Source organism: Scyliorhinus torazame, chromosome 13 (genome assembly GCF_047496885.1).
Source record: "Scyliorhinus torazame isolate Kashiwa2021f chromosome 13, sScyTor2.1, whole genome shotgun sequence".
NCBI lineage: Eukaryota > Metazoa > Chordata > Chondrichthyes > Carcharhiniformes > Scyliorhinidae > Scyliorhinus > Scyliorhinus torazame.
This window is the reverse complement of record NC_092719.1, coordinates 209342526-209368000: the sequence shown is the minus strand read 5'-3', so window position 1 is coordinate 209368000 and position 25475 is coordinate 209342526. Positions and strand designations below refer to the sequence as shown.

At 45.0% G+C, this 25475-nt stretch overlaps 1 protein-coding gene across 1 annotated transcript in view; it reads right to left on the bottom strand.

Annotated features, from left to right (window-relative positions):
- The window catches only part of LOC140388581 (mitochondrial carnitine/acylcarnitine carrier protein-like), a 43515-nt gene extending 18040 nt beyond the window's left edge, over positions 1 to 25475 (bottom strand). The window contains exons 1-4 of the mRNA XM_072473002.1: positions 25231 to 25475; positions 22855 to 22947; positions 13509 to 13636; positions 78 to 168 (exon numbers count right to left, since the gene is read on the bottom strand). Coding sequence (XP_072329103.1) covers positions 78 to 168; positions 13509 to 13636; positions 22855 to 22947; positions 25231 to 25353 — 435 coding nt within the window. The 5' untranslated portion in view covers positions 25354 to 25475. The remainder of the gene's footprint in view (positions 1 to 77; positions 169 to 13508; positions 13637 to 22854; positions 22948 to 25230) is intronic.

Below are 25475 nucleotides of genomic sequence, written 5' to 3'. Positions count from 1 at the left end.
GTTACTATAAGGCAAGGGATAAACCATTCTTGGCCTTCACTTTGGGAGTGCTTCTTTAACTAACAACAAATTCCTACCTGTAGAAGACATTTGATTCTCTCTCCCGGTGCCATGATCGCAGTGGTGAAAACCCCAGACAGCATCCCTGCAGCAAACAATTGCGGATACCTGTACAGTAAAACAGAAACGGGAAACCCACCGTCACTCCGAACTTGGGTTGGAATATCACTGAGCTTTCCAAAGATAGAGAAAGGCAGACAGCATGCTCTTCCTAGACAGTTCGGATGACAATGGCTGTGTGTGTATTCGGTGTTTGGTGAGCTGATATCAGACTGGGTGTCAGGTATGCTACTATTGGCTTCCGTGTCATGAAGCTCGTGTTGGGTAAGAATAGGATCATGGCCAAAGAGTCTGTTAAATCCAGTCTTTCACCTGAAAAATGGTTATTTGGTTGAATCACTCAGCAGCCTTTGTTGCCTGCGAAGTATTGGTCGGAAGGCCGGAGATTTTCTGTTCAATTTGCAGCAAAATGAAAGACAAAGTGTCTTAGCTGATCAGGCGATTCAGTAAAGGCTTTGACAAAGGGTCACCTGGATCCTAAACATTAGCTCTTTTCTCTCCTTACAGATGCTGCCAGACCTGCTGAGATTTTCCAGCATTTTCTCTTTTGGTCTCTCTTTGGGTTCAAGGCCACAAACTGCCCTTGTTCACTCAGCCTCAAGAGCTTAAGATATCTGGGGACAGGTTTTGACCATTAAGTCGAGAAGCTACAGCTTCAGATAATGAAATGTTCCCTTCAACTGTCACCAGTTTGGCATGATTGACAGTTCAGCCAAGGTAAAGGTTGATTTAAGTTAAAACCCAAGTCTCTGCGGCAAATGGATGATGTTATATAAGCAGACTGAAAGAGGGCACGATGTGGAGATGGTGGAGATGTTTTAGGTATTAGATATCACACTGCAGTCAGCTTAAAAACTCTACAGGAGAAGTTAAAATCTTCAGTTCTGACTTTGAGAGACAAACGGCCAATTTGTAAAAAGACACCACAAGGAGATAATCTGTCAGTGGGGCCAACTCTCAGGCAGGAATTAGCCAGGTGTTAACTCTCAAGGTCTGTATAACAATGTGGGACAGTCTACCATTTGCTCTGACTCCAGGATGTCTGCCGATAATGGCAGGGAGGGGCCACACGCCAGATATCATTAATTGCAAGGCAACATACTGCCTTTAGAGCATTGAACATACAGTGCAGAAGGAGGCCATTCGGGCCATCGAGTCTGCACCGACCCACTTATGCCCTCACTTCCACACTACCCCCGTAACCCAATAACCCCTCCTAACCTTTTTGGTCACTAAGGGCAATTTATAATGGCCAATCCACCTAACCTGCAAGTCTTTGGACTGTGGGAGGAAACCGGAGCACCCGGAGGAAACCCACGCAGACACGGGGGAGAATGTGCAGACTCCGCACAGACAGTGACCCAGCGGGGAACCGAACCTGGGACCCTGGCGCTGTGAAGCCACAGTGCTATGCACTTGCACTACCGTGCTGCCCATGTACTGAATGGGCAGTTTAATTAAGCATGCAAACCTTTGATCTGTATGGTTAAGTATTCTCACATACAATGCATGATTCCATAATATGATAGAATTCTTGATCAAGGCGGATAGTGAGGTAGTTGATTCTGAGACCAGGGTCGTGAATCTCAACAAAGGTAACTATAATGGTATGAGGCACGGGTTGGCTATGATAGACTGGGAAACATTACTGAAAGGAAGGACAGTGGACAGGCAAGAAGAACTCCATACGTCAACGTACGGAGCAGGAGACGGCCATCTGGCCCCTCGAGCCTGCTCCGCCATTCAAGAAGATCATGGCTGATCTTTTTGTGGACTCGGCTCCACTTTCCCGCCCACTCATCATAACCCTTAATTCCTTTGCTGTTCAAGAATCTATCTACCTTTTTCTTAAAAACATTTAACGAGGTAGCCTCAACTGCTTCACTGGGCAGGGAATTCCACAGATTCACAACCCTTTGGGTGAAGAAGTTTCTCCTCAACTCAGTCCTAAATCTGCTTCCTCTTATTTTGAGGCTATGCCCCCTAGTTTTAGTTTCACCCGTCAGTGGAAACAACCTCCCTGCTTCTATCTTATCTATTCCCTTCATAATTTTAAATGTTTCTATAAGATCCCCACTCATTCTTCTAAATTCCAATGAGTATAGTCCCAGTCTACTCAGTCTGTCCTCATAAGTCAATCCTCTCAACTCCAGAATCAACCTAGTGAATCTCCTCTGCACACCCTCCAATGCCAGTACATCCTTTCTCAAGTAAGGAGACCAAGACTGTACACAGTACTCTAGGTGTGGCCTCACCAGCACCCTATACAGCTGCAACATAACCTCCCTGTTTTTAAACTCCTTACTCTAGCAATGAAGGACAGCATTCCATTTGCCTTCGTAATTACCTGCTGCACCTGCAAACCAATGTTTTGCGATTCATGCACAAGGACGTCCAGGTCCCTCTGCACAGCAGCATGCTACAATATTTTACCAATGGCAGGCATGCAAGGAACGAATAGGTGAACTCCAAAAGTTGTTGATTCCTATTTGGCGTAAGAGTAGAAAGGGAACTGCGGCCAAACCATAGCTTACAAGGGAAATTAGCGATAGCACTGGAATCAAAGAAGTGGCGTACAAATTAGCAAGAAAAAGCAATTGTCATTAGGATTGGGAACAGTTTAAAATTCAGCAAAGGCAGACCAAGGGATTGATTAAGAAGGGAAAATATATATGAAAGTAAGCTGGCGGGAACATAAAACTGACTGTAAACGTTTCTATACGCATGGAAAGAGAAAAAGATTGAGAAAAATGAATGATGGCCGGTAACAGTCAGATACGGGGAAATTCATAACGGGGAACAAAGAAATTGCTGATGAACTAAATTCGTACTTTGCTTCCGTCTTCTCAAAGGAAGACACGAATAATGCACCAGAAGTTCTGAGAAACACTAGTTTCAGTGAGGAACTGAAGGAAATCAGTATTAGTAGAGAAATGGTTTGGGGATATTTAATGGGATTGAACGCGGATAAATAACCTAGGCCTGATAATCTTCATCTTCATCCCAGTAGTCCCAGAAATAATAGATCCATTGGGTGTCATTTTCCAAAATTCTTTGGGCTGTGGAATGGTGTCCTCAGATTGGAGGGTAGCTAATATAACCCCGCTATTCAAAAAGAGAGGGAGAAAGAAAACAAGGAACTATCGACCAATGAGCGCAACATCGGTAGTAGGGAAGTTGCAGGAGTCCATTATGAAGGATTTCATTGCACAGCATTTGGAAAGCAGTGGTGTAATCTGACAAAGTCAGCATGGATTTACGAAAGGGGAATCATGCTTGACAAATCAACCAGAATTCTTTGAAGATGTAATTAGTCGAGTTAACCAAGGAGAACCGGTAGATGTGGTCTATTTAGACTTTCAGCAGGTTTTCAACAAGGTCTCACATAGCAGATTACTATGTAAAGTTAAAGCACATGGGATTGGGGGTAGTGTCTTGAGATGGATAGAAAGCTGGTTAGCAGACAGGAAGCAAAAAGTTGGAATAAATGTTTTTTTTTCTGTTTGGCAGGCCGTGACTAGCGGGGTATCGCAGGGATCTGTGCTAGGACCCCAACTGTTCACATTATATTACTGATTCGGACGAGGGAACTAAATGTATTATCTCAAAATTTGCAGATGATACAAAATTGGGTCAGAGGGTGAGCTGGGAGGAGGATGCAGAGATGCCCGAGCGGGATTTGGACAAGCTGAGTGAGTGGACACATGCATGGCAGATACAGTGTAATTTGGATAATAGTGAGGTTATCCGCTTCGGTAGCAAAAATAAGGACAAAGTTTATTATTTGAATTGGGTGTAAATTGAGAGAGGTGGATACTCAGCGAGACCTTGGTGTCCTCGTACATCAGTCACTGAAAGCAAGTGCACAGGTACAGCAGGCAGTATACAAGGTAAATGGTATGTTGGACTTCATAGCAAGAGTATTTGATGACAGCATAGGGATGTTTTACTGCAATTGTATAGGGCGTTGGTGAGGCCACAGTTGGGAGTATTGTGTGCAGTTTTGGTGTCCTTATCTGAGGAAGGATGTTCTTGCTATGGGAGTGCAGCAAAGGCTGATTCCTGGGATGGTGGGACTGCCATTTGAGGAGAGACTAAGTCGGTTAGGATTATATTCATTGAAGTTCAGAAGAGGGAGAGGGGACCTCATAGAAATTGATCAAATTCTAACAGGATTAGACAGGGTAGATTCAGAAAGAATGTTCCCAATGGTGGGGGAGTGTATAATTGGGGTCATACTTTGAGGATAAAGGGTAAAAGGGGTAAACCTTTTAGGACTGAGGCGAGGAGAAATTTCTTCACCCAGAAATTGGTGAATGTGTGGAACTCACTACCACAAAAAGTAGTTGAGGCCAAAACATTGTGTAATTTAAAAACGGAATTAGATATAGCTCTTGGGGTTATAGGGATCAAGGGATGGGGGGGGGGGAGATCAGGGTATTAAACTTGATGATCAACCATGATCATAATAAATGGTGGAGCAGGCTGCGAGTGGCCTCCTCCTGCTTCTATGTTCTAAGTATGTTTCTATGCATGACGTAAACCTAATCAATAGTCATGATTCGACATAGATAACTAGTAACAAGTGATTGTATATGCTAATTTCTGTAACTTAATGTGAAGTATAACTGTCTGTACTGCGCGGGAAGCAGAGCTGTCCGGTGTGCTAGCTGCATACGCCACCAGCCAGGTTATAACTGTAATAAAGGCCTGTTTCTAACTCCAAGATTCTTCATCTGGTCTCTCATGAGCGTGAGGGTGAAGTACATTATAGTCGAATAGCTGTACAATTTTCCCCACTACACAGACTGAAATAAAGGTTTAGACAAGGGTGATTAGAACAGATTCTTAAGAATTCAACAAGGCATGATCAGCCCCTTGAGCTTGGGGATTGTAATGTCTTAATTCTCTGGCAACTTTTGTTATCGTAAATGTGCCCTTGGGTATTGTGGTACCTGGAGACCAAAGAAGGTAGTCAAATGCATTGTTTAAAAGAGGGAACTTTTTCATATAAATAAGTAACGGAGTTTGACAATAACAGTTATAAACTATGAAAACAGGGGCTCTCGCAAAACAGGCCTTGCTTACAGGTCACTTCTTGCAGACTGCCAAAAGCCAGCACAAAGCTCACACTTGCTCAGAGCCCTCAACAGATGCCAGTAAAACAATTACACAGGAGAAGGATTTTTGGAACACTCTGTACTGAAAATGACGCTCTGAACAGGTACTTGTGTAATCATTAATAAACAATGTACGTTTAATTCCCATCCCATAAAAAACAACATTCTTTTTAACCATTATTTTTAGGAGTAACTGGTTGGGTAATGAATGCCTTACTGGCAAGAAAACATTTTCAGGAGGGAGGAGAAGAAACAGTTTTAGGTCAGGGTGGGAGACACTGAAAAAAGAACTTGTGCAACGCAACTGGAAACAAATGTTAACAAAAAAAATGATTTGCCTGTTAATATCTGCAGGCAACATGAATTATCTTACACTCTTAGGGTTTTGCCCCCACAATGAGACTGCAGAGCCTTTGGCTTTGGTCTTTATGTCCTCACTGTCAACAGGAATAGTGCCAGAAGACTGGAGAGAGGCGAATGTTGTCCCCTTGTTCAAGAAAGGGAATAAGTATAACCCTGGGAATTATAGGCCGGTCAGTCTCACTTCGGTCATAGGTAAATTATTGGAAAGGGTCCTGAGGGATAGGATTTATGATCATTTGGAAAGATACAGCTTAATCCAGGATAGTCAGCACGGATTTGTGAGGGGTAAGTCTTGCCTCACAAGTTTGATTGTATTCTTTGACGAGGTAACTAAGTACATAGATGAAGTAGAGCAGTTGATGTCGTATACATGGATTTTAGTAAGGCATTTGATAAGGTGCCCCATGGTCAGCTCATGCAGAAAGTAAGGAGACATGGCACAGAGGGAAATTTGGTCGTTTGGATCAGTAACTGGCTATCACATAGAAGACAGAGGGTGGTGGTAGATGGTAAATTTTCATCCTGGAGCCCAGTCACCAGCAGCGTACCACAGGGATCAGTGCTGGGTCCTCTGCTATTTGTGATTTTTATCAATGACTTGGATGATGGAGTTGAAGATTGGGTTAGTAAATTTGCTGATGACACCAAGATTGGTGGAGTAGTGGATAATGTGGAGGGCTGTTGTAGGCTGCAAAGAGACATTGATAGGATGCAGAGCTGGGCTGAAAATTGGCAGATGGAGTTTAACCCTGATAAATGTGAGGTGATTCATTTTGGTAGGACAAATTTGAATGCGAATTACAGGGTTAACGGCAGGGTTCTGAACAATGTGGAGGAGCAGAGAGATCTCGGAGTTCATGTCCATAGATCTCTGAAAGTTGCCACCCAAGTAGCTAGAGCCGTGAAGAAAGCCTATAGTGTGTTAGCATTTATTAACAGGGGGATTGAGCTCAGGAGCCGTGAGGTTATGCTGCAACTGTACAAGACCTTGGTTAGACCACATTTGGAGTATTGTGTGCAGTTCTGGTCACCTCATTATAGGAAGAATGTGGAAGCACTGGAAAGGGTGCAAAAGAGGATGAGAGGTGACTTAATTGAGGTGTATAAGATGATGAGAGGGATAGATAAGAGTGGACATTCAGCGACTTTTTCCTCGGGTGGATGTAGCTGTTACAAGGGGGCATAACTATAAGGTTCATGGTGGAAGATATAGGAGGGATGTCAGAGGTAGGTTCTTTACTCAGAGTGGTTGGGGCATGGAACGGTAGTGGAGTTGATCACTTTAGGAACTTTCAAGCGGTTATTGGATAGGCATATGGAGTGCACTAGAATGATTGGGAGTAGGTTGCTTTGATCTTAGTTTCAGACTAGTTCGGCACAACATCGTGGGCCGAAGGGCCTGTACTGCACTGTATAGTTCTATCTTCTAAAGTGTTATGTTCTTGTATGATCAGGAATAATGAGCTTAAAAATTATGTTTGTCCGCAAAGCACTATTTGTGCGCGGCAGCTTCTTGAATGGGGGAGTGGGGAGCATGGAGACAAAAGCTTCTTAAAGGCTCACCAATGCAGCAGACATTTGATAATCTTTCATGCAGCTCTTCTGCAAACCCAATGACAGCCCACTGCTGCTTAGCAACGCATCGGACAGCCCACTGCTGCTTAGCAACGCATCGGACAGCCCACTGCTGCTTAGCAACGCATGGGACAGTCCACTGCTGCTTAGCAACGCATGGGACAGTCCACTGCTGCTTAGCAACGCATGGGACAGTCCACTGCTGCTTAGCAACGCATCAGAACAGCAAAATTTGCAAGTTACCATTCGTGAGTAAATCCCATGTGATGTCTCCTATTCTTGTTACTTTTCAGTGAGTGCTTGCTCATCTAATGTTCATCAAACTGTTCAATTGGAAATATAGTTTCCTTAAGACACGAGGAGACTGCCGGTGGCAGCATGTAGAGTCGTCGCACACCAGCTGACTCACTTTGTTTTTGGCCCTTTTGGCCTGGTTTTGGGGGTGGTTTGGGTGAAACTTTATTAGATCGATGGGATAAGGTGTCCACGTAAAGGGAATGCCTAAAAAGTATAAAACAAGGCAGCAGACAAACGAAGAATCGCCGTTGGACTCCGAAGCCTCTTATGTTGAAAAGATGGCGAAGGGTCCTGCTGAGACTCTGGCCACCCCACTAATGGCTGAGTGTTGACAGGCATCCTGGCTGCAGAACTTGAGACATTATGGCAAGCTGTCTCCCGGGACCTCGGAAAAGCAATGGAAGGGCCCCCATTCATGCTGCCTTGGCAAAAACGGACCAGATGGTAAAGGCGCAGTGACACAGGGTGTGGAGGTGGCTCTCTCTCTCTCTCTCGGCAGAGTGACATGATCGTCTCCCCGGAAGTGGACATGGCACCGGTGGCCGGTGATAACAAAGCGCTGAGGGCCAAAGTGGGCAATCTGGAGAATCGCTCCAGAAAGCAGAACCTGAGAATCGTGGGGGTCTGGATGGCCAGAATCCTATGGAATACATGGCGCAGTTGTTTGAGATGATGGTGAGGGAGTGTGGAGCGACATCCCTTCCCGAGCTGGATCGGGCTCACTGGTCACTCAGGCAAAAGCCCGATACAGGCGATCATTGTAAGTTTCCATAGCTACCAAGAGAAGGAATGAGTCCTGAGGTGGGCGAAGGACCATCAGGACTTTAAATGAGCGCCACGCCAACAGGGCAGTATAGCACAGTGGTCACCACTGTTGCTTCACACAATCAGGGACCCGGGTTCGATTCCCGGTTGGATCACTGTCTATGCGGAGTCTGCACGTTCTCCCCCATGTCTGCATGGGTTTCCTCCAGGTGCTCCGGTTTCCTCCCACAAGTCCCGAAAGAAGTGCTTGTTAGGTGAATTGGACATTCTGAATTCTCCCTCAGTGAACCTGAACAGGCGACGGAGTGTGGCGACTCGGGGATTTTCACTTCATTGCAGTGTTGGGTGTGGGAGCAGAACTGGCAGAAACGTGTAGGGCGTTCAACAAGGCCAAGGCTGCATTGTACAGAAATGGTGTTCAATTTGGGGGGTAAATCCTGCACGGCTACAAGTGACTTACGACTCAAAAGATAACTATTTTGATGTGCTGGAGGAGGCAGATGAGTTTGTGAAGAAGTATGAGCTGGGGGGAAACCTAATTGTTAACTGTATTTATTATGAGGTCTCTAAATTGGGAGAGAGCATGTGATTTTGGGGATTTGCTGGGGGGTTTACTGGGCAAGTTTGGAGTTTGTATTTTTCTTGATCGTTTCTGGGATGGTGTAGGTGGACGGCTGGTTGGGGTGGTGGTCATTTTTTTTGTTCTTCCACTGAGCGGGGGCCACCCTGCTAGCTGGATTGGATTGGATTTGTTTATTGTCACGTGTACCGAGGTACAGTGAAAAGTATTTTTCTGGGAGCAGCTCAACAGATCATTAAGTACATGAGAAGAAAAGGGAATAAAAGAAAATACATAATAGGGCAACACAACATATACAATGTAACTACATAAGCACTGGCATTGGATGAAGCATACAGGGTGTAGTGTTAATGAAGTCAGTCCATAAGAGGGTCATTTAGGAGTCTGGTGACAGTGGGGAAGAAGCTGTTTTTGAGTCTGTTCGTGCGTGTTCTCAGACTTCTGCATCTCCTGCCCGATGGAAGAAGTTGGAAGAGCTTTAGAGTTAGCTAACAGGAGTAGAGTGGTAGGGGTAATTGCAGCTCATTAATTTAGGGGAGTTTTTAATTATGAGCGTAGGATTTTTGTTTTCATTTTATTCAGGGTTAGGGGTGGTGGGAGGGGGGCTTTTGTTGCTGTTTGCTGGTGTATTTGGGTGTGGCATTGGTGGGAGGTGGGGTGAGTGGAGGGGGAGGGGAGGTTAGTCCTCTGGCAGGGACTATAACTTTTTCTTTGTTCTGTTTTGATGGGGGGGTGGGGTGCTGTGCTCACTGGGTAGTTGCTGGGTTACGCCACATGGTGGGAATGGCTGACTCTGAATGGAGGGGGGGGGTGCGGGGGCGATAGAATGATAGAGGACCCCCTGTCTGGCTGGTCGCTTGGGAATGTAAGGGGATTGAAGGGCCCAGTAAAACGTTCAAGGTGTTTGTGCATCTGAAGAGTTTGAATGCTGAGGTGGTGTCTTGCAGGAGACCCATTTGCAGATCAGGGACCAGATAAACCTACGGAAGACTTGGATGGGGCACGTATTCCATTTGGGTTCTGATGCTGGGCTCGGAGTCTGCAGTTTTGATCAACAAACCGGTATCTTTCTCAGCTGTTAAAATATTGGTGGACCCAAACAGGAGGTATGTGATAGTTAGTGGGTTGTTGGCGGATTCTCCTGTGTTAATTTGCATGCACTGAACTGCGACGATACAGCTTTTATCAACAAATTGCTGGCTTCTATTCCTGATCTGGTCTCTTCCCAGAGTGGTTGGCAAGTAAGAAGAAGTTGCAAACGCAATTTGAGGGTGGAGTGGGGGTACCTATTTGAGATTCTGGGGAGGTTCAGGTTTGGACCCAAGTATATATCTTGGACCCATCTTCTGTACAGGGTCCTCACTGAAAGTGTCCATACGAATGCCCCGAGTTCAACCCTATTTCCAGTTGAATAGGGGTATGAGGCAGGGTTGGCCATTGTCCCCCGCGAGCCTCTGGCGAGAGTGTGGAGGTCATTAGAACGGGGAGGGAGGGAGCACAGGGTGTCCTTGTATGCAGATAATTGCTTCTTGATATAATGTGGAGGGGATAACGAAGCTACTGAGGAGTTTTGGCTCCTTCTTGGAGTTGAAGTTGAATCTGGACAAAAGCGAATACTTTCTGGTGAATCCCCCAGGGAGGGGAGTGGATCTGAGGATGTTGCCTTTTTGCCTGTCCAGGTGCGGCTTTCGTTATCTGGGAATCCGGGTGGCCCATGATTAGGCCTCACACAATAAACTAAATTTTGCTAGTTTGGTGAATAGGGTTAAGTCTTTTTTAAAAAATAAATTTAGAGTACCCAATTATTTTTTTTCCAATGAAGGGGCAATTTAGCATGGCCAATCCACCTAGCCTGCACATCTTAGGGTTGTGGGTGAGACTCATGCAAACACGGGGAGAATGTACAAACCCCCCACGGACAGTGACCCGGGGCCAGGATCTAACCCGGATCCTCAGCGCCGTGATGCAGCAGTGCTAACCACTACGCCACCCGTGGAATGGGGTTAAGTCTGACTTGTCGATGGGACAATCTCCCTCTGTCCATGGCAAGCAGGAGTCAGACGGGAAAAATGATTGTCCTTGCGAGGTTTTTATTTTTGTTTCACCTCTCCCAATTTCTCTTCCCCAGACTTTCTTTGTTACAGTTAATAAAATGACATCTTCCTTTATTTGAGCAGGCAAGACTCCACGGATTCGTAGGTCATTTCTGCAGAGGGAGAGGCAAATGGGGGGGCCTAGTGTTACCGAATTTGTTATTTTACTATTGGGCTGCGAACATTGAAAAAGTAACAGGTACCCAGATTCCATATGGGACAGATGGAAGGGAGCTCTTGTAATGACACTGGTTTGAGCGCCTTGGTTACTGTTCTGCTTCCGTCTTCCCCTGTAAAAGGTACTTCAAGTCTGGTAGTGGTGGCCACTCTGAGGATTTGGCGGCAGTTCAGGCAACATTTTAAGCTGGGCACCATGTTGATGTTAGCGCCGACCTGCAGAAACCACAGAAACCATCTCTCTGTGCCAGCGAGGTTGGCCTGGTTGTTTGGGTCATGGGGGAGAGAGGGACTGGAGAGGTTTGTAGACACATTTCTAGAGGGGCGTTCACCAGTTTTGAGGAGCTGTGGATACGTTCCAACGCCCGAAGCATAAGATATTTAGCTTTTATCAGGCCCTCGACTTCTAGCGCAAGGAAATTCCTTCCTTTCCCGTGGCATCTTCGGCCTCTCTTTTGGATAGAGTCCTTTCGCTGATTGATTTTTTTTTTTTGGGGGTGGGGGATCAATTCCACCTCCTCGTGTGCTAGGTTCAGCTTGATTCAGTTCAAAGTGGTGCACAGGGCACCCCTGACCAGGGTTCGGATAAGTGTTCTTTTTCCTCGGGGGTGGGGAATAGATGCAAGCAGTGTTCTCAGGGGACTGGCGAACCATCCGCACATGTTCCGGTCATGTCCTAAACATGTAAGCATTTGGGTCTCCTTCTTCAGCACCATGTCAGGGATTTTGGGGATTGAACTGGTGCCTTGTCCGCTTGTGGCCATTTTTGGGGTCTTGGACTCGGTGTTGAAGGGAGATGTCTTCGTCTTCGCCTCGTTGATAGCCCGGAGGAGAGTGTCTCGGCCTGGTTGAGTGATTATGAATTTTTAGATCGAGAGAAGGTCAAGTACAACTTGAGGGGGTCGGTAGAAAGGTTCTACTCGAGAAAGCAGCCATTAATTTCCTTTTTCAAGGATCAAGTGACTGTCAGTTGTTAGGGGGGGGGGGTTTGGTTATGTTTTGTTTTCTTTGTGTGGGTGGGGTTGGGAGGGTGGATAGGCAGGGAGTTGTATTTGTAATACGTTATGGTTTTGCCTTGTTATGATGAAACATTTTCTTAATAAAATTATTTTTCAAAAAGAGAGGGAGGCCAGAGGCGCTCCAACATTTCCACAATTGGTCCAACCAAGACAATTTAATTTACCCAGTGTTCAATTATTTCCCAGGCTATTTGATGGGCTCCAACAACAAGGTGTGAAAGCTAACCTTCTCCTTTCTTTGTACTAAATATCCTGCTGATTTTTCTGTTCAAGAAGTGAGCAAAGACCCCCCACTGTAAGTAAATTTGGCCCCAGCAGCTTTAGGGAAACTCCTGTATCCACTCAGTTCTTCCTATTCTGCAAAGGAAGATTCAGGAACACAGAAGTGCCGTGTCCTCCGGCCACAAAATCCCAACCACAACTTTGCAGCAGTTGACTTCAGTGCCCAGTCTTCACATTTGAGGTTATTCAACTGATAGGGGTGGCATGACCGATCTTGTTTTCATCCCACTTCCACAGCCATCACGACAGTGATCAAGAACAGGAACCTTGGTCAACAATAATCCTCCCAGGAGGTAACCGACCTGATAGAATAGTGGACAGCAAGACAGTAGAAACACAGGTCAGTGATGCACAAAGGCTCAGTTTGACCTCACTCTCCCAACACCTTACTGAGGTGTTACGGTGTCTATTCCCTTCATTGTAGGCATCGTATAAAAGACCACTCTGGACACATGGGTAAAGACGGTCGCCTGGGAATGAAAACAGAGGGGAAGAAAGAAAGCGCACTCAACAAATTACATTTTTAAAAATGAGTGCATATTCTCTACCCACGGACCTCTCTCTCGCCTCGTTTGTTGGACAGCACAACATATGCCATACATATTTCTGGATTTATCTAGCATTAAGTATGGTGATCTTGACTCCTGGCAGGTAGCAAGGCAGTGAGACTGAGATCCTGGCTTGTAGTGTTGGGATGGAGGCTAACACGTGATCCAGAATGTGAATAAATTAGAACCCTGGTATGTAACATGAAGCCTCCTCTAACCTGCTACAATACCCAATTTACTGAGTGAACCTCTGAATCTACTGTTTCGCTGTTTGGACTGTGCTGTTACCCAGCAGATAGTTTACCATTTTGCTAGTTTCCTCTCCCTGGAGTTCAATCTCTCCCAATTCTGTTAAGTCATTATCTCTGGGATATCATTATTTTGTGCACCGAACAGACTTTGGTGCATCAGTCTAAGTTCCTTCACTGTTTTGCCTTTCAGTGCCCGGATGCCTCCCAGGGAAGTTTATTATTGAAGAGGTTCCTGGATTTGGTAATAATATTTTGTAATACTTGTAGAAAGCAAGAAGTAACTGAGGGCCTCCTGCTCCAGTCTCAAAGGTTACTCACGTGAGGACATCGTCGGGATTCTTCTGTTGCAGTTTCTTACCCAGGCCAAAGCCAAAGAAACACACAGCAAACATAGGTGCGACGCCAATAATCGGTGCAGCCATTCCCTTGTATAAACCCCGGATACCCTAAAGGAGCACATCACAGAGTTCAATTAACAGAACACAGCAACTTCATTTGAAGCCAAAAAATTCCATAAGTCACTCAAAATGATTCTCCAGGAATTTTCCTAAGGAGGGTCTGCATTGGTTTTTTTTTTTTAAATAAACATTTTATTGAATTATTAAATATAAACAGTAAATCTGCATAGTTGCCAACAGACATCTCTCACGATATTTACAAGATATATGACTTTTGGTCACATTTTTATATCAAGATTTGATATTGTGTCATGCCCAATAGGGATGTCATCAAGCAAACGCAACACAAACAAATTGAAATTGCTGCTGCATATCACATGACGTTTGCCATTTGAGCTACAGACAATACCCAGTCTCACGTGAATACCCACAGCAAATTACTACGGATGCTGGAGGTCTGAATGTAAAACAGAAAGTGCTCGAAAAGCTCAGCAGACTTAGCAGCATCTGTGGAGAGAGGTACAGAGCTAGCGTTGTGAGATCAATATGATTATTCTTTGGTCCGAATTAAATATGGACATTCACAACGCATCTTGGGAATTTAAATACCTGTTTTTTAAAAAATTCATTTTACAGGAAGTGGGTGTCGCAGGTTACTGCCGATCCCTAGTTACCCTTCAGAACGTGGTAGTGAGCTACCTTCTCGAACCGCTGCAGACCCGAATGTGTAGGTACACCAACAGTGCTGTTAGGGAGGGAATTCCCGGATTTTGCCCCAGTGACAGTGAAGGAGCAGCGATATATTTCCATTTCCAGGATGGTCAGTGACTTCGAGGGGAACCTTCAGATGGTGGGGTTTCCAGATATCAGCTGCCCTTGTCCTTCTAGATGGTAGTGGTCATGGGTTTGAAAGATGCTACCCACAGAGTTTGGCGAGTTACTGCAATGCATCTTGTAGATGGTGCACACGGCTGCCACTGTTCATCAGTGGTAGAGGGAGTGAATGGTTGTGGAAGGGGTGCTTTGTTCTGGTTGGTGTTGAGCTTCATGAGTGTTGTTGGAGCTGCACTCATCCAGGCAAGTGGAGAGAATTCCATTACACTCCTGACTTGTGCCTTGTAGGTGATGGACCTGCCCTGGTAGCCACAGTATTAATGTGGCTAGTCCAGTTCAGTTTCAGATCAATGGTAACCCCTCAAGATGTTGACAGTGGGGATTCAGCAATGGCAATGCCACTGAATGTCAAAGGGCAATGGTTAGGCCCGCTCTTGTTAGAGATGGTCACTTGTGTGGTGTGAATGTAACTTGCCACTTGTCAGCCCAAGCCTTGATATTGTCCAGGTCTTACTTCATTTGGACATGGACTGCTTCAGTATCTGAGCAGTCGTGAATAGTGAACATCGTGCAGTCACCTGCGAGTATCCCCACTTGTGACCTTAAAAACGGAAGGAAGGTCATTGATGAAGCAACTGAAGAAGGTTGGGCCCAGGACACTACCCTGAGGAACTCCTGCAGTGATGTCCTGGAGCTGAGATGATTGACCCCCAACCACCACAACCATCTTCCTTTGTGCCAGGTATGACTCCAGCCAGCAGAGAGGTTGCCCCTTGATTCCCATTGACTCCAGTTTTTCTAGGGCTCCTTGATGCGATACTCTTGTCAAATGCTGCCTTGACGTCAAGGACAGTCACTCTTCGGAATTCAGCTCCTTTGTCTATGTTTGAACCAAGGCTGTAATGAGGTCAGGAGTTGAGTGACCCTTGTGGAACCCAAACTGAGTATCCATGAGATTATTCTGAGCAAGTGCCGCTTGACAGCACTGTTGATGACCCCTTCCATCACTTTGTTGATGATGGAGAATAGATGGCCGGGTTGGATTTGTCATGTTTCTTGCGTACAGGACATGTTAATGAATGGATGAACACAAATAAGATGATAGAAATCTCAGACCACCTACCTCGTTACTTTATGCTGGATAAAAGGGAGGTTGAAATGCCATTAGCGACAGATGGAAGTGAATGGACATTATCAACCTTCCAGTGTAATCGGATTTTGTCCCCATCTGAACCAGTCAGAGTAAAATTCAAAAAGGTGTGAAACCACAACACAGGTTGTGGAATAAACATGAACATCACCTTTATTTGGAAAGGACGTTGTACTTGTGAAAGGTCACATGATAGGAAAGTCATGTTTCCTTGGACTGCTAGAAGTAGTTTACGGTGGGAACCACAGAAGCCATCAGGTCAATCTGTCTATCAGACTTGGAAAAAGCTGCGTGACATCAGGCAGCAAATGAAAAACCTGTTCCGGTTCAAGTTCACCTGAGAACGAACCACTTAGAAATGCAACTGCGAAAAAAAAACCTCACAACCTGCCGTGAACTCTTTGCTTTACAAGATCCTCACTTCAACTTGAAAGCATCAACTTAATTGAAGAAAACAAGCTTGCAACATGGAAGACTGGAATTCATAAATCAGAGACTGAGATAACTATAAATCTGTCGTGCGTCATTCTATCTATCTAATGTTTGTGGGTCAGAGAACAAGCATGTGGGATGTTGCAATTAAATTTGGGGTAAGTGTGTGAGAATCAATAACTTTTTTTTCACCTCTCAAAAGCTTACCACTGAAATGATTTACTTAGGATGAACGTAACTATCACAGGCAGTAAGGGAGCACATATATTCTGTCCGTGACAATTGAATGACCCTTTAAACATTTATAATGGAAATCATGAATGTAAACAGCTGCCTATGATGGCGTAGTTCGAGGTTCTATCAGTAGGGTGTGGAATGAGCTTCCGAAGTCACTTCCTCACCATCTTCTCTACACAGATGCTATATTCACCATATTAATGGAATTATAAAGTTAGAGGGGAGTAAAATCACACTTAAGCCAAAACACTTCAATGTTGTATGACGTTTATATATCTTACATCAAATGGGACCCAAGCGATTGTCACCAGGTGGCAAATATCGGTGCTTCAACCTCGTATTAACCAGTTTAAAATGCTCTTTTCAAGCACAGCACAAGTTTGAAGGTCAGCGCAACTTTACCCCAATTAAACAAGATAGGCAAGTTTCACGAGCTCATCTTGAGATCTCATTGAAATCAGTTCAAGTTGGTATGAATACATCTCTCAGAGAACAATGTTAAAATTGGAAGGACATTGAATTATTTACACACTTGTTTGGGAACTGACCTTTTTTCTTTAAAGGGTTATAAGTTCATTTTGAACTGTGAGCAAGCTGCCTTTTCAAATAATAATAATTTTTATTAGTGTCACAAGTAGGCTCACATTAACACTGCAATGAAGTTACTGTGAAAATCCCCTCGTCACCGCATTCCGGCGTCTGTTCGGGTACACGGAGGGAGAATTCAGAATGTCCAGTTCACCTAATAAGCACGACTTTCAGGACTTGTGGGAGGAAACTGGAGCACCCGGAGGAAACCCACGCAGGCACGGGGAGAACGTGCAGACTCCACACAGACAATGATCCAAGCCGGGAGTCAAACACGAGCCCCTGGCGCTGTGAAGCAACAGTGCTAACCACTGTGCTACCATGCTGCCCCACACACAACACGTGTACAGTTTCTCCCTACTGTGAACAGTGCTTTTTCCTTCCATGGTCAAAATCCAATGATATTCAGGTTACGATAAATTGGACGACTCCGTCAAATCCTGATGTGATGTTTGGTTTCAGTTTCCTGACTGAAAATCCTCCCCTTCTAATCCCATTCAGGTTCTGATTAATCGAGGGACTGGACTGTCATGTTTTGACCTGAGGTTTGGTTTGATGATTCAGCTTTTAATTCCTGATCTTCAAATATCCCTCCAGCAACCAGTTATGGAGCGAGATCACCTCGTCGCAGTGGCAACCCCCAGACTGCACTTGCGCACATCGGAAATCACGTGACTTCAGCTAACTGACCAGGAAGGCACCTGAGGAGATAAGAACTATTGGTTTATTTGAACTTTAATTGCTGGGGGAAAAAAAACTACTGCTTTTGGAGGCAGTGAAGCCTTGGTGATTCTCTGGAAACTGCTTGACTGAGAGGAGCTTCTGTTTTGAACTGGTGTTTTGGACTCAGTTTTGGGAATAAACTGAAAAGGAGAAGATTACCCACTTGTTCCCTCCCTGCCTCGCCTGGAATTCAGTGTAGTGCACTTCTGGATTACAAATTAATCAGTTTCTGCACCTTGCCTGAAATAACAAAAGTAAACAATTGGCCACTATGGTGGTGAGTACCTTGAACATTTACACTTTTGTTGCAGCCTGCAGAGTTGTTGGAAATTGTGCACTCCTCCCATCCCAGTTGTAACAAAATTCATTGAAATTATGGAACACAGAACATATGAATTAGGAGCAGAAGTAGGCAATTCAGCCCTTCGAGCGTGCTCCACCATTCAATTTGATCGTAGCTGATCTCTTCCTGGTCTCAAACCCATCTCCCCACCTGTTGCCCATATCACTTTAACCCGTCAACATCGCTCTTCCAAATTCTCACGTTCCCTCACTCACAATTTTTCATTTTTCCGGTGTAGGAATTTCTGTATCTGACAAACATCTTTCATTCGTTACAGGCATATAAACAGCAATGTATTGTGTATAAATGCATCAGCTCCAGGTTTAACTACCTCAGATTATTAGCCAAATTGTGTTTCCCTCTGATTAATTTGCCAAATAATATTCTAACTGACCTCCCTACCTTCATTTGAGTTTACAAGGATGAGTTGTATAAAATACTAAAAGGGATTGATAAAGTCAACGTAGGTCAAATGTTCCCCCTTGCAGGGCTATCCAGAACGAGAAGTCACAGATATAGGTCGAGAAGCGGTAGATTTAGAACTGAGATGAGGAGGAACTATTTCTCGCAGAGGGTGGTGAATTTGTGGAACTCGCTGCCTCATAGTGCGGTGGAATCTGAGTCATTAAATGGTTTCAAGAAGGAGGCAGATTCTTTTCTGATTTTAAAAAACGGGTTAAAGGGATATGGAGAACTTTTAAAACTTATCCAAAGCCCTGAGGTCTCGAGTTCAATCCCACACAAACACCCCGAATCTCACCAAGTTTCACTGGTTCCTTGGGTTCCAGCATATCTTTTTCTTTTATAAAAAATTTAGAATGCCCAATTATTGTTTTCCCAATTAAGGGGCAATTTAGCATGGTCAATTGACTTCACCTGCACATCTTTGGGTTGTGGGGGTGAAACCCACGCAGGCAGAGGGCAGCATATCTATTTCAAAACTCTATCTTCAAATCCCTTCACAACCTTGTGATAACTGTTCTAGGAAATATTCTCCAACCAAACTGTGCCCGCGTCAGTTCATTTAATTTTGAGATTAGTGTCAATTCTCTATTCTCGTGTTAGCCGTGGTTCAGTAGTAAGAACTCTTGGGTTTAAGTCCCACGCCAGGATTTGAACACAAAAATCGAGTCTGATTCTCCAATACAATACTAAAGTACCCTCTTCTTTGTGCCCAGATTTTCGCTTTGTAGCTTGCTTTGAGATATAGGTCTATGAGAGGGACAACATATAGAGGGAAACATCATTTCATTGCAATTTTACCCAGATGGGCTTCATATTGCATTTGTCGTATTTAATGAGAGTTTTTAAATGAGGGGTTGCCTCAGAAGGTGTGGAAGCGGGATCACCGAATATTTTTAAATACAAATTTAGAGTACCCAGTTCATTTCTTTTCCAATTAAGTGGGAATTTTAAAGTGGCCAATCCACCCACCCTCCACATCTTTGGGTTGTGGGGGCGAAACCCACGCAAACAGGGGGAGAATGTGCAAACTCCACACCGCCGGGATCGAACCTGGGACCTCAGCGCTGTGAGGCAGCAGTGCTAACCACTGCACCACCGTGCTGCCCTACAAGGTGCAAACTCCACACGGACAGAGACCCCTGGGCCGGGAGCAACCCCGGGTCCTCGGCGCCACGAGGCAGCAGTGCTAACTACTGCACCACCAAGCCATTTTAACACATTAGGTTTGGGCTCTTTATTTTTGTAATTTTAATTTTAGCACTGCGAGATTATTCTTGATATACCCTGATAGGAAAGCTGGGTAAATTCAACTAAAGTACAAATTGGCCACAAATTAACTGAACCACCAACAATCTCGAGGACTGAATGGACTCCTCCTCGCGCTGTGTTTTTTTTTTACAATCCTTTGATCATCTAGCCTGTTAATTTTTTTTTCTCAATGGTCTGTTTTCCCCCCCCCCTCCCAATTTGTTTTCAAAGTCTTTCACCCCCACCATACTCCTTGATAAAATTGTTGCTTCCCCAGTCAGCTCCTGCAAGCTACAGACTCAGCACAAACATACCACCATTCTTGCTGAGCAATGTTTAACCTCTCACCTACATTCTCGTCGTTTGCTTTCACAATCTTGTGCAAGAGAGCAACAACAGAAGAATATTGGCACTGGTACAAAAGGCCAGAGTTTTAAAAAAAGAATCACAGCACAAAAATTGGGGACAGTCAGTTCATCTTTAGAATTCGCCTTTTTTTAAAAAAAAAACACTGTTTAAAAACAAAGATTAATCTTGGCTTTGTAAACAGAAATAATTGTTGCCATTGAATGTTATCAATTTGAAAATTTTAGCTCCATGTAAATCCAGCTCCATCTTCTTCCTCAATCTGACTGCGTTTGAGATATTGTAGCTGAGGGGCGTGCAGGAACAGCCTTCCCCTCGATTCCAATCAACGCTGATCATTGCCTGCGAGGCACAAGAGGACATTCCCATCAAATTCAGAGACTCCCTCCAACTCTCAGCTGCAGCCCAAGGTCCCCCACCTCTTCAAAGCTCAAATTAGTAACTGAACTGAAAATGCAGAAATCATTCTTACAACGCTTTCTATATAGTGCTCCCATCTTTAATCCAAAACCCTTCAATCCCGACAGTGTAGGAGGCCCTTCGGCCCATCGAGTCTGCACTGACCCTTTGAAAGAGCACCCTTCCATGCCCATTCCCCTGCCCCATCGCCACAACCCCATCTAACTTTCTGGACACTAAGGGGCAATTTAGGATGGCTAATGCATCTAACCTGCACATCAGCGCCTGGAGGAAACCTACTATGTAGACATGGGGAGAACGTGTAAACTACACACCGACAGTCACCTAAAGTCGTTATCGAATCCGGGTTCCTGGCGCTGAGGCAGCAGTGCTAACCACTGTAGGACAGCAATGGGATACTTGGTATAGGATGCACCATCGAAACCATCTTGAGAAAGTCTATTGATCAGCAATTGCCTTACTGAAATGAAATGAAAATCGCTTATTGTCACGAGTAGGCTTCAATGAAGTTACTGTGAAAAGCCCCTAGTCACCACATTCAGGGGTGGGGTACACTAGGTTAGTGTTTTTTCTTATTGTTTTTGGTCTGTAAGCAACGTTAGCAAATCCGCCTTTACTGCTCACCCCTTTGCCAAGGAAACCAATTGCCAACCAAATAATGGACTTGCAAAAATATCTTGGGAAAGCAACCCAAATTGTCTCTCGAGAAAGGAAAGCCACCATTCCTCTGACGTGACACAGGGATGAACAATAAATGCAATCCTGCCAACTTACATTTGGTTTTTAAACAAGTCTTTTTCAGAACACAAGATGGCAAGATACAGAATTTTAGCTCAATCCTCCAAAGAGACATACCTCCTCTTGTCAAAACAGTAGACTTCAGGCTTGCTTCCCACATCTCTGCCAATGCAAGATATAATGCGAGGATCGTGGATGGGGGATTTATTCCACAGCCTACCCCATGTAACTATCCTAACATTTGCTGAGTTTTGTATATGTCTTTTATTGTCTCATAGTTTCTCTTTGAGTTTAACACTGATCACTTGTCTTTTCATGGAATCCCTACAGCGCAGAAGGAGGCCATTCGGCCCATCGGGTCTGCACCAACCCTCCAAACGAGCACCCTACCCATGTCCACTCCCCCATCCAATCCCCGTAACCTCACCTGCACATCCCTGAACACCAAGGGGCAATTTATCACAGCCAATCCACGTAACCTGCACATCTTTGGACTGTGGGGGGAGACCGAAGCACCCGGAGGAAACCCACGCAGACACGGGGAGAATGTACAAACTCAGTCATCCAAGGCCGGAATTGAACCCGGGTCCCTGACGCTGTGAGGCAGCAGTGCTAACCACTGTGCCACCGATTTAACCATCTACTGTTCTCCACCTCATTACATTGTAGCTCATCCTTTTCCTTCTCCTCGGATTATATTTTTTTACCCCAAGCTGCTCATTTGTGATATCTTGCAGTTCTGATGAAGGGGTTGTGTCTCAATGGTCAACATTTGATCAGATCAACTTAGGTTGGGTGGTTGCTTTGCTGAACACAAGTGTGACTCTGAGTTTCGGAATACTTGCCAGTCCCACTCTGTCACCGGCTACATTCCTGTAACGAAGCTCAAATGAAAGATCAAGGGGATCTAATATTAGGCATTATACAATCATCCAGACTCACTGAGTTCAATAATTTCAGATTATAACTACTGATCGCATACTTTAAAAAAAAAACACAGCAGGTGCTGGTAATGTTTCTGGTCTTGCCATTCACACCTCGTCTACACTCACATTTTGTTTCTTAACGTGTCCCATTACCATTTGCTTTTCACCATTATCGCTTTTATCATTTAAAAACTCCTGCCTTCCGCCCTCTCAAAGGCCCCTCTAGGCTGACACTTCAATGCAGTACATGAGGAAGAGCTGCACTATCAAATGTAAAATATTTCAGCCAAGATATTGAACTGGAGCCCAGTCTACCTTCTCAGGCGGTGTAAAAAAATCCCAAGACATTATTTCAAAGAAGAGCAGGGTCTCACGCCTGCTGTCCTGGCCAATATTTATCTCTCAATTGACACCATAAAGCAGATGATGTGGACATTATCAGATTGCTGTTTGTGGGAGCTTGCTGTCCACACACTGGCCACCACGTTTCCTGCATTCGCACAGTGACTGCACTTCAAAAATACTTCATTATTGTAAAGCAGTTTGGAACAGCCGGAGGTCTTGAAAGGTACCATATAAATGCAAGTCTATCTTTTCACCTCTGCTCGACTTCCCTGCATCTGTACTTGCTTAAAACTGTGAAATCTCCAGGTTTTTTCCAATTTTGATAACTAGACATTGACTTGAATCCTTAACTTTGTTTCTCTCAACAGGTGCTGCATAACCTGCTAAATATTTCCAGCATTTTCTTAGGATACGTGAAATTTTCTTACTTAACAAGTAGTACATGTGTTACCTCTCCAACTAGTGTCTTGTAGAAGCAGTCAAAGGTCCCAGTGAACCTGGGTGACTGACCAGGGAGAGTCCTCGGTTGTGTCTGTAACCGCACCTAAACAGCAAGCACAAGAAGAAAGCGATTTATTTCACTTCAGTGGTAATTTAGGTAACCGTAAAAAGTAGTAGCCCGTCAGCAAATCAGAAAAGGGTCAAAAAACACAAAGAGAATCCTAATTTGTTGCAATAATTGGCTATAATTGTTCCTTTTTTCACTCGAGTCATTTCCATCCAGCTTCAAACAGAGAAAAATAACTTTCTGTGCTTTCTGGTCCTTCTGAAGTTGGAGCTGAAGATGTAGGAGGCACTCCATTTAACCTCTGCTATAAATGGTAGCACAATGGTTAGCACTGTTGCTTCACAGCGCCAGGGTCCCAGGTTCGATTCCTGTCTTGGGTCACTGCCTGTGTGGAATCTGCACGTTCTAACTATGTCTGCGTGAGTTTCCTCCCACAAGTCTAGAAAGACGTGCTTGTTAGGTGAATTGAACATTCTGAATTCTCCATGTGTGCCCGAACAGGCACCGGAGTGTGGCGATTTGGGAATTTTCACAGGATCTGATAATGTGATTCTCAAAGACACCAGAAAAATCCAACATTTGGGCCGCATGCTGGCTCAGTGGTTAGCACTGCTGCTTCACAGCACCAGGGACCCAGGTTTGATTCTGACCTATGGCAACTGTGTGGAGTTTGCACGTTCTCCCCGTGTCTGCATGGGTTTCCTCCGGGTGCTCCGGTTTCCTCCCACAGTCAAAGATGGTGCAGTTTAGGTGGATTGGCCATGATAAATTGCTCCTTAGTGTCCAACGGTTAGGTTATGGGGATAGGGCTGGGGAGTGGGTCTAAGTAGGGTGCTCTTTCGGAGGGTTGGTGCAAACTCAAATGGCCTAATGGCCTCCTATGATTCTAATCATAGAATTTACAGTGCAGAAGGAGGCCATTCGGCCCATCGAGTCTGCACTGGCTCTTGGAAAGAGCACCCTACCCAAGGTCCACACTTCCACCCTATCCCCATAACCCAGTAACCCCACCCAACACTAAGGGCAATTTTGGACACTAAGGGCAATTTAGCTTGGCCAATCCACCTAACCTGCACATCTTTGGACTGTGGGAGGAAACCAGAGCACCCGGAGGAAACCCACGCACACACGGAGAGAACGTGCAAACTCCGCACAGACAGTGACCCAAGCCGGGAATCGAACCTGGGACCCTGGAGCTGTGAAGCAATTGTGCTAACCACAATTCTACCGTGCTGAAATTATGCATGAAAATTAAAATGTAAATAGGGAAATACAGAACATACATTATGGGTAAAGTTTGAAAATGAAAAAATAATAGAAATGCAGAATATACTTTTTTAAAATTAATTCAAGGGTGCTGGGTCAGCATTTGTTGCCCATCCCTAATTGTTCCTGAACTGAGTGAGACTTAAGAGTGAACCATTTTGTGCATTATGCATAAAATTTAAAAATTAGAAATAGAAATGCAGAATATACATTATGCGTAACATTTTAAAAATCATAGAATCCTTACAGTGCAAAAGGAAGCTATTCAGCCCATCAAGTCTGCACCAGACCCTGTAAAGAGCACCTTACTTAAGCTCATGCCTCCACCCTATCCCCGTAACCCCACCCAAGGGCAATTTAGCATGGCTGATCCACCTAACCTGCACATCATCCGACTGTGGGAGGAAACCGGAGCACCCGGAGGAAAGCCACGTAGACACGGGAAGAACGTGAAGAACCCACGCAGACAGTGACCAGAGGCCGGAATTGAACCCAGGCCCCTGGAGCTGCGAAGCGGCAGTGCTAACCGCTGTGCCGGGGAAAGAGAGAAGTGCAAAATATACGTTATAGGGGCTTTTAAAATGAAAAATAAATAGAAATGCAGAATATTAACCTGTTTTGACTTATGTAATAACAATCGCTTATTGTCACAAGGAGGCTTCAATGAAGTTACGGTGAAAAGCCCCTAGTCGCCACATTCCGGCGCCTGTTCGGGGAGGCTGGTACGGGAATTGAACCCGCGCTGCTGGCCTTGTTCTGCATTCCAAGCCAGCTGTTCAGCCCCAGATTACAAGTTTGTAATAAAATACATTTTAAAAAAAAAGAAATGCAGGATGTAAAGACAATACAAATTTTGAGTGCAGAATATACAAGAAGAGATTTTTAAAAAGTAGACAAAATGAAGTAGACGGTGCATAAGCTATAATGTGCAAATTGACAATGTGTTGTCAATGCCTGTGTAGCTGCAGGTTGACAGTCACAGTCTCCCCTCCCCCACCCCTGCCCAGGTGGACAGCGCCAGGTACACCTGGCAGCTCCCCGCCGCCCCCTCACCTTGATGGTGTCCAGCGGGTGCCCGGCGAACACCAGGCACACCCCGCCGAAGCCGCCGGCGAAGAAATTCTTGACGGGGTTGACAGCCCGCTGCCGCGGCGCCGAATCCTTGTCCGCCGACATTTTCCCCGAGCTCAAGCCGCCTCAGAAGGCCCTCCCGGAGGCCCGCAATCACCGATCGCCGGCCTTCGCCCTACATCGGCCACCTTTCCGTGCGACACACCCCCGCTCACTCACAACCGGGG